General features: G+C 43.2%; 1 protein-coding gene across 1 annotated transcript in view; it reads right to left on the bottom strand.

Moving 5' to 3' along the window:
* Positions 1-17,226, bottom strand: part of LOC126483885 (visual pigment-like receptor peropsin) — a 165,396-nt gene that overhangs the window by 48,305 nt on the left and 99,865 nt on the right. Inside the window, exons 5-6 of the mRNA XM_050107142.1 lie at positions 8,559-8,675; positions 153-249 (exon numbers count right to left, since the gene is read on the bottom strand). Of these exons, the coding sequence (XP_049963099.1) occupies positions 153-249; positions 8,559-8,675 (214 nt within the window). The remainder of the gene's footprint in view (positions 1-152; positions 250-8,558; positions 8,676-17,226) is intronic.

Genomic DNA, 17,226 nt, shown 5'->3' with positions numbered 1-17,226 from the left:
CGGCCCTATGACGCTCCCCTGCGGCACTCACATATCTCAAATAACATAATAGTTGTGATTTCTTTTTATAATCGGATGATTCTTTTTGATACACTCCGTTGATTGTCTGGGGTAAGGCCGCATCGTGCAGCGAGTGTGGTCGCGACGGTTACCTTGCAGAAGGAGCGCTGGTCAGCGGCGGCGGAGGCTGGCTCCTGGTGCAGACACCACGACTTCCCGGCGCGCAGGGACCGCCACGAGCACGTCACGCTGCGAACACCAGCACACCGTCATTACCCCACACCTGCAACACGTGCTACCAAACAGTACTGTGGCTCAATGTTTACGAGTGTAGCTTCCGAGTAACAGTATAGGCAGTGTTGTTGTTGTTGTAGTCTTCAGTCCTGAGACTGGTTTGATGCAGCTCTCCATGCTACTCTATCCTGTGCAAGCTTCTTCATCTCCCAGTACCTACTGCAGCCTACATCCTTCTGAATCTGTTTAGTGTATTCATCTCTTGGTCTCCCTCTATGATTTTTACCCTCTACGCTGCCCTCCAATACTAAATTGGTGATCCCTTGATGCCTCAGAACATGTCCTACCAACCGATCCCTTCTTCTTGTCAAATTGTGCCACAAACTCCTCTTCTCCCCAATTCTATTCAATACCTCCTAATTAGTTATGTGATCTGCCCATCTAATCTTCAGCATTCTTCTGTAGCACCACATTTCGAAAGCTTCTATTCTCTTCTTGTCTAAACTATTTATAGTCCATGTTTCACTTCCATACATGGCTACTCTCCATACAAATACTTTCAGAAACGACTTCCTGACACTTAAATCTATACTCGATGTTAACAAATTTATCTTCTTCAGAAAGCCTTTCCTTGCCATTGCCAGTCTACATTTTATATTCTCTCTACTTAGCCTTATCATCAGTTATTTTGCTCCTCAAATAGCAAGACTCCTTTACTACTTTAAGTGTCTCATTTCCTAATCTAATTCCCTCAGCATCACCCGACTTAATTCCATTATCCTCGTTTTACTTTTGTTGATGTTCGTCTTACATCCTCCCTTAAAGACACTATCGATTCCGTTCAACTGCTCTTCCAAGTCCTTTGCTGTCTCTGACAGAATTACAATGTCACCGGCGAACCTCAAAGTTTTTATCTCTTCTCCATGGATTTTAATTCCTACTCAGAATTTTTCTTTTGTTTCCTTTACTGCTTGCTCAATATACGGATTGAACAACATCGGGGAGAGGCTACAACCCTGTCTCACCCCCTTCCCAACCACTGCTTCCCTTTCATGTCCCTCGACTCTTATAACTGCCATCTGGCTCTGTACAAATTGTAAATAGCCTTTCGCTCCCTGTATTTTACCCCTGCCACCTTCAGAATGGCAGAATGGTTCCGAAAACGCGTCAAGGAGCCGTGGTACGTGTCACTGGCGACTATGGAACGACACTGTTGGCCATTAGAGTTGCATTACCGTGAAGTCAGCACACAAAAAAAGTTGATTTGACAGGGATCATAGGAATATATCGTAAAGGTTACAGCCGTTTGCTGTATATAGCCGACTTGGAATCCGCAGCTCAGCCTTGCTACACAAAAACCATGTTTTTGGGGTGTTTTCCGATAACGGACAAATTTTTTTGAAAACGGGAAGATGGTACTTCTAGATAAATGACTATAGAAGCAATTTTCTGAGATTATTTGTTAGTTAGATTTCGCCTCATGCCGGATTTTACGTGCGTATCTTATGAGCGTATTTTACGTGTAGAAGTAGGGCAATTTTGAACTTCGGTACCTCGGAAACGGAAAAAGATATCAAGAAAATTTTCAAAACTGTTCGATATCGATACCTTAGGAATATGCCTAAAAATTTCTCCCTTTTTCTGTGCAGAGCCATCTTGAAGCCCGCGGCTCTGATTTGGTAGCCAAAAACCATGTTTTTGGGGGTGTTTCTCGATAATAATGGATAATAGTCGGGTAACTTTGAGGATCTGTGTCTAGGAAAAAGGATAAAGATATGAAGAAAATTTCAAAGGTTGTTGGAGATCGTAATCTTAGGAATATATCGTAAAAACGTTAGCCATCTGCTGTGTGTGGCCATCTTGGAATCCTTGGCTCGGTTTTCGTACAAAGAAACCGCGAGAAAAGTTCTTTTCCGGCTTACGAAGGAACCGCCCTTGAGCTAATAGTGCCTCCATAAGCTCCCTATGGCCCACTGCAGAAAACATTTACGTGTAAACGGTTTACGAACGTTTTCTGGGCACGGCGTGTTACGGAGTACGGGAGAGACCCTCTGGTGGTTAAGTTCTTCCAAGCACTTCTCGCCTATGCTGCATTCCGCCGGATACGCGAACAGAGGACACTGATTATCTACTACAGTCTTTCGTTTCATCCATTTTATTTTACCATTTTTATGCTATTATGTTATCTCCTTAAACTTGTTCTTCTGCACATTATTATTAGTAATTCAAAAATCACATATTCTCACTTAACCATATCCTTTTTAATAGTTTTAAAATTTGACGTAATTAGTATTTCAATTCATTACATTTTATTTCTGTAATAACTTATTCACATCATAAGCCAACAATAGTTTTTACCTGCAGTACCTTTTTTTATTTTATTGCATTTTGTATTACTGTGTAATTTACGAGGATTGTATAAGCACCAGCGACATATAACGAGCTTACAAACATATTTTGTGGCTACTGTACCGCAGTTCGTTATGAACAGCAGTGTTGTTAACAGGCTGACTGTACTACCATTGTGGACTAGTTTACACCATATTTTAAATAATTATGTGCGACAATGCTAAGCTGACTATATGTGTATTCTTTGATGGTTTCACTATGACTTCGTTATATCAAAACATGCTCTAAAACATATGTGCCCCGTCATATTTTAGGCGCTTGTTTCCACATACATGTAAGAAGAACTTGCCTTATGGCAAATTTCATCGGTTTAAGATGCAGACTGTCTACTAGCTGTATTTGGTTTACCCGCGTTTTGCTGCAGATCTGAGGATGGTCATCGCTGATCGAAAATGGTGGTGTAAGGACAAAGGCTTTATGAGCATAGATAAAAATAAAGGAAATTTACTCTACCTTATGACTGTTTGGTTCTAATGTTTAGAAACATCCGTATGATGACCAGTCTTCTGACATTTTACTTTATTCGCTTATCGATCTTTGGAGCCACTTCTGAGCTGGCACCACAAAACACTTGAAACACTTTTACATCGGTAGGCAAAACAATACCGCAGTGCAAGAAACACAGAATGGGGTCATTGTTACGAACAAAGTGACTGCTCAACCCGACAGCAGCGAACAATGACGCGTCGCAAGCTTAACGTCTGCTCTGTCCTGCGTCGCAGACGGGATGACTCACTGTTGCTTTCAGTCTCATGCTAGACTTTCCTCGTTTCTTCATAGTATAGCAGGAGTATCAATACACACAAGTCACTCCCAACCAGTTTCCCTTACGATCTACCAGTAGAAACTATATGTCAGTGAGAAAAAAATGGAGCCAAAAACTCAAATCCCATCCAAAAATGACTTAACTGATGTTTCTCCTTACCCTTCAGTTTAAAGCGGCTGTCGCCATTAAACAAACAGTGAATTTATTTAACATATGGCTACAAAACTAAAAATTACTATTTACAATTACCTCATGCTACAAACTAATAGGGACTGGTGATGCTGTAATGTGGTCCCTTTCTTTCCAGCCCAACCAACAAACTAATATCCAGGACGCAAATATAGTCTATAGATATAGCTGGGATCAACAGAAACGTTGTTGGATCGCTAGGGAAGGCTGTCAGACGACATCTTGAACTAAATGGTGAACAGCTTACTTTTCAACGCTATAGTCACAGCTTGGAGAAGTTATTTTCTTCCGCCGGTGCGGAGAATTGGCACACCTGCCAATGATGGTTCTTATTCAGTTGAAAACCGATCAGGTCTTGCGTGGCAATTCAAAGACAGGTGACTTGGCAGATGTGCGAAACATCTTAAATGTTTCTGTCGTAGCATTAACCTGCCATGTGTTTCTCCAGCATTAAAGCCATTGCGAAATAACATCCTTGCAGCTTCCAAGAGTGGGTGACCACTGCAAAGTCTTCCTTTACTGGTGGCTGGAAAGTCTACATGAGCTAGGAGGTGGGACTTTTTCTGTGGTTTATTGTACTCCGGTACAAGTGCACTTTCATGCTACGCAGATAGGGATGGTGTGTGCTGAGTGTAGGTTGCCAGAATGTAGGTGTAGAACCGACTGTACCAGCTACACTCTGAGGTGACAAAAGTCATGGGATGCCTCCTAATATCGAGTCGGACCTCCATTTTCCTGGTGTAGTGCAGCAGCTCGTCATGACATGGACTCAACAAGTCGTTGGAAGTCCCCTGCAGAAATACTGAGCCATGGCGCCTCTATAGCCACTCATAATTATAAAAGTGCTGCCAGAGCAGAATTTTGTGAATGAACTCACCTCTCGATTATGTCCCATAAATGTTTAATGGGATTCACGTCGGCCAATCTGGGTGGCCAAATCATTCGCTCGAATTGTCCAGAATGTCCTCAAAACCCATCGCGAACAACTGTGGATGGGTGGCATGGCGCATTGTCATCCATAAAAATTCCATCACTGTTTGGGGACATGAAGTCCATGAATGGCTGCAAGCAGTGGAACATAACCATTTTCAGTCACTGATCGTTCAGTTGGACCAGAGGACCCCGTGCATTCCATGCAAACATAGCGCATACGTTTATGCAGCGATCACCAGCTTGGAGAGTGCCTTGTTGACAACTTGGTGTAATGTATTGATTACTCCTTGCTACTGTAGTGTTACCTTGAAGCTGTGAGAAAGGAGGACAGGCGCTCCAAGAGACGATGCTGAGGGCAGACGAAACTAGGATAGATATTGTTACATGAAGGAAACCAGGGGAGAGCCTTGCGAAAAGGCAGGCGCCCCCAGACGCGGTCACAGGGAATTAGTTACTCTTCCAGGAATTAACATGTAACTTCATATGACGTCTAGATGCTGTGGTAGGTTGCCACCGTAGAACTTTGTAACCAACAGGCACGTACTAGCGTATAAAGCCAGCTTGATACCAGCCCTGAGAACAGCAGCGTCAGTAGGCTCACAGGGGCTAGAAGGAGAGCGAAAACGCCAAAGAACTGTTGACCTAGCAGTCCCTACTCCGGGGAGCCCGAGGGGCGGGGCTAAATGACGTATAACAATAACGTTGCAAGCCTTATTTGGCGGAGCACTTACGTTTAGCTTTCAGCTGAACAATGTTGATACCAAATACGGACTTAGTTAGTGCAACTGCCTTAACATCCCTGCCTTAGGAGCAGTAGAGGGGACCTAACTAAACCGTGATTGGCAGACACCTACAAGAGACCTGTGGGATTGGGTGGGTGGCTTTAAGTGGCAAGAACATTGCCTCCACGCGACTCTTTAAAACCCCTAGATTCCGCATTGTGGCGGAATTCTCAGTCAGAAGACTTGGGCGCCGAATCCACGTCCGTCGACTACAGTCTCGGTCCAGCTCTGCGTAAGTCTGCTCTCTCACTTGGAGTGCCTCAGCGAACAGAGTCACATTCAGTATGTTTTGTTCCGCAACTAAGTTGTTTCCTTAAGATGTTGCTAGTGTTTGCTACTGTGGTTAGCATCCACTCCTGGCACTTCTGCACTGGCTTCTGCTTTTTCTAACACTAGAACTAGCCTCCAGTGTATTAGCTAGTCCTGTCTGGAATAAACAACTATTTCAAAACCCTGTTTGCCCAAGAGTCTCAACAACGAGTTCCCTACCAAGTCTCACCACCTGCATTTCTAGTAAATGTCTGTACCACTGTTAGCTCAGATAGAAGAAAACAATCAAATGCCTTCCCTGTGAATTGTCCTTCTACCTTCTGCTCTGTAGCGCTCGAGAGCTCAGACTGACCAGTAACCCTTTTCTCCCACTCTCACCTATGTCAGGGCACGACATTGGGTCCATGCCTTCGTGGGGTCGAACCCCACCATCAGCTCTTGCCAACTGAAATCGGGACTCATCTGACCAGGACACGGTTTTCCAGTCGTCTATGGTTCAACCGATATGGTCACGAGCCGAGGAAGGACGCTTCAGGCGATGTGGTGCTGTTAGCAAAGGCATTCGCGTCGGTCGTCTACTGCTATAGCCCATTACAGCCAAATTTCGTCGCAGTGTCCTAACGGACACGTTCGTCGTACGTCCTGTATGGATTTCTACTGTTATTAAACGCAGAGTTGCTTGTCTGTTAGCGCTGACAACTCTACGCAAACGACGCTGCTCTCGCTCTTTAAGCGAAGGCCGTCGGCCACTGCGTTGTCCGTGGTGAGAGGTTATGCCTGAAATGTGATATTCTCGGCACACTCTCGACACTGTGGGTCTCGGAATAATGAATTCCCTAACGATATCCGAAATGGAATGTCTCATGCATCTATGTCTCACTACTATTTCGCGTTCAAAGTGTGTTTTCACACGAGTCACATGAGTACAAATGACAGCTCTGCGAATGCACTGCCTTCTTATACCTTGTGTACGCGATGCTACTGACACTTTTATGTGGACGTATCGCTATCTCATGACTTTTGTCACCTCAATGTTGGATGCATGGGACAACTGAGCTGTCTTGAGTAAATACTATTGGTCCAAGCTGGGGAATAACATTCCACAACATGTTTAACATTGTATAAATTGGAAGGAAAATCAGCATTGGCCGTATTTTGTTATTTTGTTGTTTTATTGTCAGCAAAATCGACTTTCGGTCACTTAGTGACCATCCTCAGTGCTAGAAGTTAAAAATTTTCACATAACGATCAGAGAGTATAAAACCGAAAATCACAGCCACACCTGCGTATGAACATAACAGTTAGTAGAAACATACCTGTCATATACAATTAAACTTGGTAGGCACTGGTATGAAGCTATAACCACAAGCTTAGAGCGATCACATAAACTGAGGCCGTTGTTTACATGCACCTGTACGGCAGACCTCGGTGTGACAGGGCTTCGAACGCCCTCTATGTGACATGTGTCACGTGAAGACTTAATATTACTGGTTTTGCAAGATATTAACACAAAATACCTCTTGTGCATTTGTGATTCATGAAGTAATTCAAATTTAAAATGTACGTAAAACACATAGCAGACGAAGGGGGAAGGAAACATCTAAAATACACTGGCGTATTGTTTTAAAAAAAACAATTTACAAAACATAAGACATATCGATAATAAGTTGTCAGAGTGCAGGACAAGTAAAAGAGAAAAAGAAAAGGAAAAAGAATAATATATGAATAACATGAAATGAAGTATAACACAGTTTTTTTAAAAACATAGTATCCACCATCTGGCGCGGGAAGTTAGAAGTACAACGTTCGTGATTTACGTAAACTGTTACGTTAATACTAAGGAGTCAAATATATAAAAATAGTAATAGTACGAAAATGCCATTACGTAATAATTAAAATGCCGTGAAACACAATATTCATTATAAAAAAGTTTTGAAGGTGTAGACAAACAATTTTGTTATCATATTTAACCGACATGATGATATACATCTCGTTTGTCCCTTTGGACAAGCTAAGATTATTATAACAATGGTTACACGCTTCCGCAAAAGCACTGGGTCAGACAGAACCCATACATACATGACATCAAACATACACGGTTGCTTAATGCAAAACATAGCACCCATAATTTGGCGTGGGCAGTTAGAAGTATGTTGTTCTTGATTTACGTAAAATATTACATTAAAACTGAGGAGTCAAATATATAAGAAATAGTAATAGTACGAAAAATGCCACTAAGTAACAATTCAAATGCCATGAAACAATATTCATTACAACAACAAAAAAAGTTTTGAGGGTGTAGACTAACATTTTCGTCCCATTTGGACAAGCTAACATTTTTTATAACACTGGTTGTACGCTTCCACATCAGCACTGGGTCAGAACCCATACATACATTCAGAGTTGATAAAACAGTAATAAAATTGCCAAGCAACCGGTTTTGAATACTAATAAAAATAATTTGATTTTACATAACTTATAGTCGCAGTGGGACCCGTATGATATAAAAGCACACTTAAAAATATAATTCTAATTGTGTTATTTTTATTAGCATTCCGGCTGAAATAAACTCCAGCGTCAGATGCTTCGTAAGCAAGGAACTGCGCCGGTAATTTCTAGGAAGCAGGCACGTACGGGAGGCCAGTGTCGGTTTACTAATCTTAGTAGCAGAAGCGGGAACGAGCGTGACACAGACGAGGCAAAAGTGAGGAGCAACTGGTGCGTCTCAGAAGTGGCAGAAACCCGACGCCGCGGCGAAGATAACCTCAGCTTATTGGCCCTGGAGCGTCGTGTGGAAGTCAAAACATCCGCACGTATATAACGCAGATGTCGCGCGGCTGCCGGCGCAGATTAAAAACGGTCCGAGAGCGTAGGGCGCGCAGCCAAGGGGTTGGAGGGGAGAAGAGGCGGTGTGCACGAGCGAATAGACAAGAGTGCGTAGTGAAGTGGAGTGGAGCAGGGCAGCGGCTACTCACGCTAGAGCGGCGGGCAGCAGGTCGGCCAACAACAGCGACGGCAAGCTGTAGCGAAGACGGTCTCCAGACGGCGTCCAGCCCACGTCGCACGAAGTGGCTGTTGCGTCGCATTCGTACCTGAAGCACAACACACGGTACTCTCCACACACTCTCTCGTACTTTACTACCTCGCTTCAGAATTAAATTTAAGCAAAATATTTGATCAGGTGAATCTCCAAAACTGAAAACGGAAACTCCCCATCGCACCCCCCAAAGACTTAGCGGTAGTATGACCCAGTGGATAGACCGTCAAAAAAAATCACAGATCAAACATGAAAGCAGGAAGAGTGTGTGCTGAATTGTGAAAAAAGGAGGAAAATAGAAACAGTGAACAGTCCAAGTGTAACATCCCCTTAGAAAAATTAAGAATGACAGTGCTGGTAAACCTCTTACGTTATTTGATTTTCAAACAGCTGAGCAAAACTGAACGTACTCAGACATTTCTCTCTTTACTTATTCAGATCAACAGTAAACTGACACACAATATTTTTTTTTTAGCGCAACGCAACCTGGCTTTCAATAATCCCTACAAATAATGGCCCTGACTAACAATAACCTATACCTTACATGACTCACCTCACAAAAATCTTCGTTACTCGAACTACTGCAATACAGCGTGCGCCAATACTGCCAGCTAAATAAAAGATTCTAACTACTGAAGGAACTAACTACTGATAGGCATAGTTAGCAAATGAAAGATTTTGATGGAGAATAAACAACGTAAATACCTTAATAGTGTTCAAAAGTCATTATATATATATATATCAGTTCATGACATCCGCTCTTACAAATTTCGTTTTTCTGACGGACACACGTCCAGATCGTCCGCTCTCATAACTATGCCATCTCTCTCCCCACACACCACTGCTGGCGGCTCACCTCCAACTGCGAAACGCTACGCGCTGTTCACATCCAACTGCCCAACACTACAATAGGGAATATTACAACAATGCCAACCAGCCACAGATTGCACACAGCACAGTCAGTGATTTTCATACAGAGCGCTACGTGGTGTTACCAACATAAAACCAAATCAGCCTACTTACACAAGCTCAAGATGTGCAACATCGAACGAATTTATAGAGAGCCGCGGCGTCGTGGTTATGTGGTCACGGTGCTATATTGGGAAGGGGTAGAAACGTCTTCAAATCGCCCTCGTTCCCTTTTTTTTCACAAAATTACAAACTTTCTGTCCTGTTAGTGATATGTCTGTCCTCCTTCTGTAGTCTTGGCAATTGTCATACTGTAAATGGGCTATATAAAATGAGTCATGTCGTAAGAATGTATTTCTGTCTTAAGTAACTATGATGAATAGTGACAGCAGGCGAGAGGCCGCGTAGATTTCTCACTGAAACGAAAACAACAAATAAACAGATGTGAACTCTGTTACAACAAAGGAATTCAAGAGTTGAAATTTGCAAAACGGAACGCAAGAGTCATAACATGTGGTATTTGTGTAGTACAAATAGGAGGTACGTCTGGAGGTCCCTGCATTACAACTCGCTGTTGCAAATGGACGTTACACCGCGACAAAGACATAGATATGAATACAGCGAAGAGACACGCCAGTGACAGTCTGGAAACGCTCGACCGCTACGGTCGCAGGTTAGAATCCTGCCTCGGGCATCGATGTTTGTGGTGTCCTTAGGTTAGTTAGGTTTAAGTAGTTCTAAGTCTAGGGGACTGATGACCTCAGATGTTAAGTCCCATAGTGCTCAGAGCCATTTGAACCATACACGTCGGTGACCGGACGGACAGTTCATAATTTTGCGAAAACAAAAGGAGTCCGAGGGAGATTTGAACACGCATCTCCCCGCCCCCCACCCACGCAGTCAACTCCGTGACCACTAACCACGACGCCGAGGCTGTTCAAATTCGCTCGATGTTGCACGTCCTGAGCCTGGAAGTTTCACTGTTTCTATTTTGCTTCTTTTTTCACAGTTCAGTACAACTTCTTCCCATTTCATGCTTGATCTGTGTTCAGTTTTTGCCGGGCTATCCACTGGGTCATCTTACCACTAAATCTGAGGGGAATGCTATGGGGAGTTTCATTTGGGAGGAACATATTTATAGAACAAAAAAAAAATCAGCTTCAGTTACCAGTAATTTCTTAATTTATTGCACGACCGGTTTCGAAGCATAAAGCTTTATCTTCAGGTGCCACCACAGACTTGGGATGGAGAAAACCGACCGGTTAAAACGGTGTGTGTGTGTGTGTGTGTGTGTGTGTGTGTGTGTGTGTGTGTGTGTGTGTTTTGGAGCTTACAGGCGCTCAACGCCGAGGTATCGACTCTCTTTCACATATTAAAAGAAACGAATCTGGGTAAAACGACTAGAATTATTGTCACAAGATGAGGAGGAAATCTATGAAATGACATTCACTCACTCCAACATCATACGCTTTAACCCACACAATCACTCTATCTCTCAGGCCTTAACACAACTTGACAACAAAGGTGCTATAGACGGGATTAAAACAGAAGCAAAACCACAGAAGATGTAAAACAAAAGTACAGGGAAATGTGAGTGGCTGACCACTTACAAAAAGCGTGGGTGAGCCGGTCACCCTGTTGACACATTAAGACCATCTCCCTAAAACTGTCACTAAAAATAGACGGCAGATCTACCGCTGCCCTCTGGTCCGAAAATAAACCACGTCTAGTAAAATGTGGCGCGCAGTGATCTGTACACCAAGGTTAAAACCGATATCAGTATTCTAGTTCTGAATAACTGATATTTTTCGGTACTTGTTTGGTCTCGGTTATAGGATGTGTTTGACATTATTTTCTAATAACGAGTAAATAAACTGAAATATCAATTGGCCATAGCAGCAATACTAAAATTTTTCGTTTTCCATAGACCCTTTTTAAAAAAGGAGTAATTTTTATTCGTAAAATCTGCATTGGTTTCAAATATTGCGGTATTCTAGAAAGTTGGAAAAGAGATCAGTGTTATCTTAATAGCAATGCCGACAGAAACGAGCACCAAAAACATGGCGTAAGGCCGGCCGTTGTGGCCGAGCGGTTCTAGGGGCTTCAGTCCGGAACCGCGCTGCTGCTACGGTCGCAGGATCGAATCCTGCCTCGGGCATGGATGTGTGTGCTGTCCTTAGGTTAGTTAGGCTTAAGTAGTTCTAAGTCTAGGGGACTGATGACCTCAGATGTTAAGTCCCATAGTGCTCAGAGGCAGCCAAGCATCACTGAGACAATAATGTCCCTGTTGCCGAGTGCCACAGCTGAAGTTAAGCGTGTTCAGTGCTGTGTGCAAGACCCGCCCCCACTCGGTTTATATGGAAGTTTCCCGCTTTCGGCGCCGGACATCCGTAGTAACAGAATGACACCAACCCTAGCCTGGAAATATTTTTGCGAAGTCACTTAGCAATGAAGTATGATGCTTCACATGCTTTACAAAATTATAGATTTATCTGATATTTCCGTGAAGTAATAAAAGAGGCAGGTAATTATGGTAACAACAATAAATTAAAAACTTAACTACAATTCGTTCCTAGTCGACGATAAAAATAGAAATTAGCCTGTGTCTACACAATATGCCTTTATATGCTTGTAGCCCTTGAAAACGGACAAATTAACATAATGAATAGAGTTCTTAATCCTCAGTTTTCACCATTTAGCACCGACTATTCGTTAAATCCAAATAGTGCTATGGCCCCGATTACAATATGATTCTTGAGCTGAGTTTCATAAAATAATGGCGAATTTTTGTTGTATTCAACCAGTTATCACTTTTAGAAAAAATCAGTGTAAGGTGAACGGACTGTTTTCTTTATTTGACTATTTAATTTATTGTTTTGATTCCATGTATCTTGACACTGAGAGAGTTCAAATTTTTCAATCTTTATTCGACTTCTGCGTTTACTATAGGAAATAATAGGAATAAAAAAGCGAAAATCGGTTATTTGAGAACTGGTCATTTTTAGCGGTTTCAACAATCAGATTAAACTGCCGTGGAAAAAGAAAACGATATGACCGAAAACTATTTATTTCAGCGAACCGCCATCCGTACGACACTGACTGCGAGCAAGAATAGGGGCTACTAGTGTACCAGTATTATGGGGTTGACACACAAAAATGAAAGGTATAGTTATGAAAAGTAACATAATCACATAATTATGGGAACATAAATGTGTGGAGATCGAGCCAGTCACTCACTGGGGTCACACCTACGTCAAACAAGCTCATGGACTGGAACAAAGACGCCAGCATTGGGGGAGAGTTCTGGAGAGAAACGAAGTCAGTAGTAATGTAAATAAATAAGTAACCGAATTCACATATAGGACTAGCAAACCATAGCTGGACAACACGACACGAAAGTGACTAGTCCAGACGGCCCAGAAGCCAGAACCCTCCCCCAAAGCTCGTTTTTGTTCCAGACCCGAGCGTTTGCTTGATGTGGTATGACCCCTCTCCCCTCCCCCGACTGCCACAAACTTATGTTCCCATAATGGAATACACCACTTCTCACGAGTGTAGCTTTAATTTTGGTATGTCGACCCATAGTACGCTAGCAAGCACTGTTCTTGTTCGCAGTTGGTGGCACCTGAAGATGAAGCTTTATGCTTCTAAACCGGTCGTGCAATAAATAAGAAATTACTGGCAACTGAAGCGGATCTTTTATTCTACAGATAAATTATAGCAATCAGCTGCAATGAGTTACACAGTTTTTGCAGATATACGAGGATCGTTTAATAAGTGCTTCGAAGAAAATAGAAAAACAAATTATTCTGTATAATTTTCTTTTATTTTTCAACGTAATCCCTTTTTATCTCTATGCACTTTTCCAAGCATTGCTCCAACTTCAAGTTGTCCAAAAAGAAGGATTTCGTAAGCTCTGCAAGACAGGTATCTGCCTGGGTGATGACATAATCATTCAATGTGAACCGTCGTCCGGCGAGCCATTTTCTCTAGTTTGTAAATAAAAAAAAAATCACTGGGAGCCCAGTCCGGCGAATATGGTAGACACTGCAGTACGTCGAACTCCATAACTGTGTACATCGAAATTGTGCAGGTGTGCAACCGTGCATTGTCATGATGGAAGATGACTTTTTCCTTGATTCCGGTACAACAACGGCGCATAATACTTTCTGGTTATTGTTTTTCTCTGTTTCAAGTAATCGACAATTTTGATTCCGCGTGCATTCCAAAACCGTGGCCATCACCTAGCCAGCCAATTTCACTGTCTTCACCTTCTTCGGAGCCCGTTCGCCTTCAAAAACGCACTTTTTTTATTCTTCCTTAGTCTCTGCAACGCAGTGGTGTGTCTATGTTTCTTCCGCAGTTACGTATCAACGCATAAACCCGGCAGTATTTCGACGGAAAAGTGCCAAAATCACCTTAGCGTCGACCACACGGTTGCGTTTATTCTCAGCTGAGAACAAACGCGGCACCCATCTTGTCGAGATTTTTTTCACATCCAGTTTTTCGTCCCAAACTGGATTCACTATATCTTGCGGTGTTCCATTGGTCTCAAGTATTTCGCGTATCTTGTTTCGTCGATCACTCGAAACCATATCATGGATCATGTCAGTTATTTCGGGTGTGACCCCTTACACCAGACGTTCATTTTTTGTGGACGTATGGCCACGTTTAAACTCATTTACCCATTTTTCAATTTTTATTTTATTATTTCGCGGAGCACTATGGGACTGAACATCTATGGTCATCAGTCCCCTGGAACTTAGAACTACTTAAACCTAACTAACCTAAGGACATCACACAACACCCAGTCATCACGAGGCAGAGAAATTCCCTGAACCCGCCGGGAATCGAACCCGGGAACCAGGGCCATTTTTAAATATGAGCAGCTGTGCCATGAACTTAATTCAACTCAGATTTGATCTATTTCGGGTTTAAGCCATTTAATCAGAAGTGTTTAATCACTGATCGAAACTCACTTTTTTCGTGTCGTGAAGTAAACACGGGCTTGTTGTTTCAGTCGACTGAGACAATGAAACAACCCATGGATACAGCCGATACAGAGGATGTAGATGAAGATGAAATGGGAGATGCGATACTGCACGAAGAGTTTGACAGAGCACTGAAAGACCTGAGTCGAAACAAGGCCCCGGGAGTACACAACATTCCATTAGAACTACTGATGGCCTTGGGAGAGCCAGTCCTGACAAAACTCTACCATCTGGTGAGCAAGAAGTATGAGACAGACGAAATACCCTCAGACTTCAAGAAGAATATAATAATTCCAATCCCAAAGAAAGCATGTTTTGACAGATGTGAAAATTACCGAACTATCAGTTTAATAAGTCACAGCTGCAAGATACTAACGCGAATTCTTTACAGTCGAATGGAAAAAATGGTAGAAGCCGACCTCGGGGAATATCAGTTTGGATTCCGTGGAAATATTGGAACACGTGAGGCAATACTGACCTTAGGACTTATCTTAGAAAAAAGATTTAGGAAAGGCAAACCTACGCTTCTAGCATTTGTAGACTTAGAGAAAGCTTTTGACAATGTTGACTGGAATACTCTCTTTCAAATTCTAAAGGTGGCAGGGGTAAAATACAGGGAGCGAAAGGCTATTTACAATTTGTACAGAAACCAGAAGGCTGTTATAAGACTCGAGGGACATGAAAGGGAAGCAGTGGTTGGGAAGGGAGTGAGACAGGGTTGTAGCCTCTCCCCGATGTTATTCAATCTGTATATTGAGCAAGCAGTAAAGGAAACAAAAGAAAAGTTCGGAGTAGGTATTAAAATCCATGGAGAAGAAATAAAAACTTTGAGGTTCGCCGATGACATTGTAATTCTGTCAGAGACAGCAAAGGACTTGGAAGAGCAGTTGAACGGGATGGACAGTGTCTTGAAAGGAGGATAATGGAATGTAGTCGAATTAAGTCGGGTGATGCTGAGGAAATTAGATTAGGAAATGAGACACTTAAAGTAGTAAAGGAGTTGTGCTGTTTGAGGAGCAAAATAACTGATGATAGTCTAAGTAGAGAAGATATAAAATGTAGACTGGCAATGGCAAGGAAAGCGTTTCTAAAGAAGAGAAATTTGTTAACATCGAGTATAGATTTAAGTGTCAGGAAGTCGTTTCTGAAAGTATTTGTATGGAGTATAGCCATGTATGGAAGTGAAACATGGACGATAAATAGTTTGGACAAGAAGAGAATAGAAGCTTTCGAAATGTGGTGCTACAGAAGAATGCTGAAGGTTAGATGGGTAGATCACATAACTAATGATGAAGTATTGAATAGAATTGGGGAGAAGAGGAGTATGTGGCACAACTTGACAAAAAGGAGCGACCGGTTAGTACGACATGTTCTGAGGCATCAAGGGATCACAAATTTAGCATTGGAGGGCTGCGTGGAGGGTAAAAATCGTAGAGGGAGACCAAGAGATGAATACACTAAGCAGATTCAGAAGGATGTGGGCTGCAGTAAGTACTGGGAGATGAAGAAGCTTGCACAGGATAGGGTAACATGGAGAGCTGCATCAAACCAGTCTCAGGACTGAAGACCACAACAACAACAGCGACAGATGACGCTTACTACCAGCAAACTGTTTCGATACTACGAGCGCCATCTACTGGATTTTCTGAGGACTTACTGAATGACCCTCGTAATCCCGAGATATAATTAGGCGCGGATTCAGGGTTCGATTCTTGGACGGAGAAGGAATCAGCGTCTATTGCTGTCCCCATCCCCATCCGAAATATATATTGCCACCATGTTCACTTTTGGCGTGCAATAGATGACCACGATTATAATAACGATAAAGTATATTAAATATTATAATGTAATAACAATAATAATAAAACAACAGCCAGATGACAACTACGATAACCGCCGGTATTACGACAGGTACACGCCCCTTCATTTTCAAAGCACAAATGCAATTTGCAAGGAAATTTTAAACCATTGGGAGGAGGGTTTTCTGAGAGCCTATATATATATATATATATATATATATATACTCCTGGAAATGGAAAAAAGAACACATTGACACCGGTGTGTCAGACCCACCATACTTGCTCCGGACACTGCGAGAGGGCTGTACAAGCAATGATGACACGCACGACACAGCGGACACACCAGGAACCGCGGTGTTGGCCGTCGAATGGCGCTAGCTGCGCAGCATTTGTGCACCGCCGCCGTCAGTGTCAGCCAGTTTGCCGTGGCATACGGAGCTCCATCGCAGTCTTTAACACTGGTAGCATGCCGCGACAGCGTGGACGTGAACCGTATGTGCAGTTGACGGACTTTGAGCGAGGGCGTACAGTGGGCATGCGGGAGGCCGGGTGGACGTACCGCCGAATTGCTCAACACGTGGGGCGTGAGGTCTCCACAGTACATCGATGTTGTCGCCAGTGGTCAGCGGAAGGTGCACGTGCCCGTCGACCTGGGACCGGACCGCAGCGACGCACGGATGCACGTCAAGACCGTAGGATCCTACGCAGTGCCGTAGGGGACCGCACCGCCACTTCCCAGCAAATTAGGGACACTGTTGCTCCTGGGGTATCGGCGAGGACCATTCGCAACCGTCTCCATGAAGCTGGGCTACGGTCCCGCACACCGTTAGGCCGTCTCCGCTCACGCCCCAACATCGTGCAGCCCGCCTCCAGTGGTGTCGCGACAGGCGTGAATGGAGGGACGAAT

This window comes from Schistocerca serialis, chromosome 6 (genome assembly GCF_023864345.2).
Source record: "Schistocerca serialis cubense isolate TAMUIC-IGC-003099 chromosome 6, iqSchSeri2.2, whole genome shotgun sequence".
NCBI classification, from domain to species: Eukaryota; Metazoa; Arthropoda; class Insecta; order Orthoptera; family Acrididae; genus Schistocerca; species Schistocerca serialis.
Note: the sequence above shows the minus strand (reverse complement) of the source record. Positions and strands in the feature narration are given on the sequence as shown.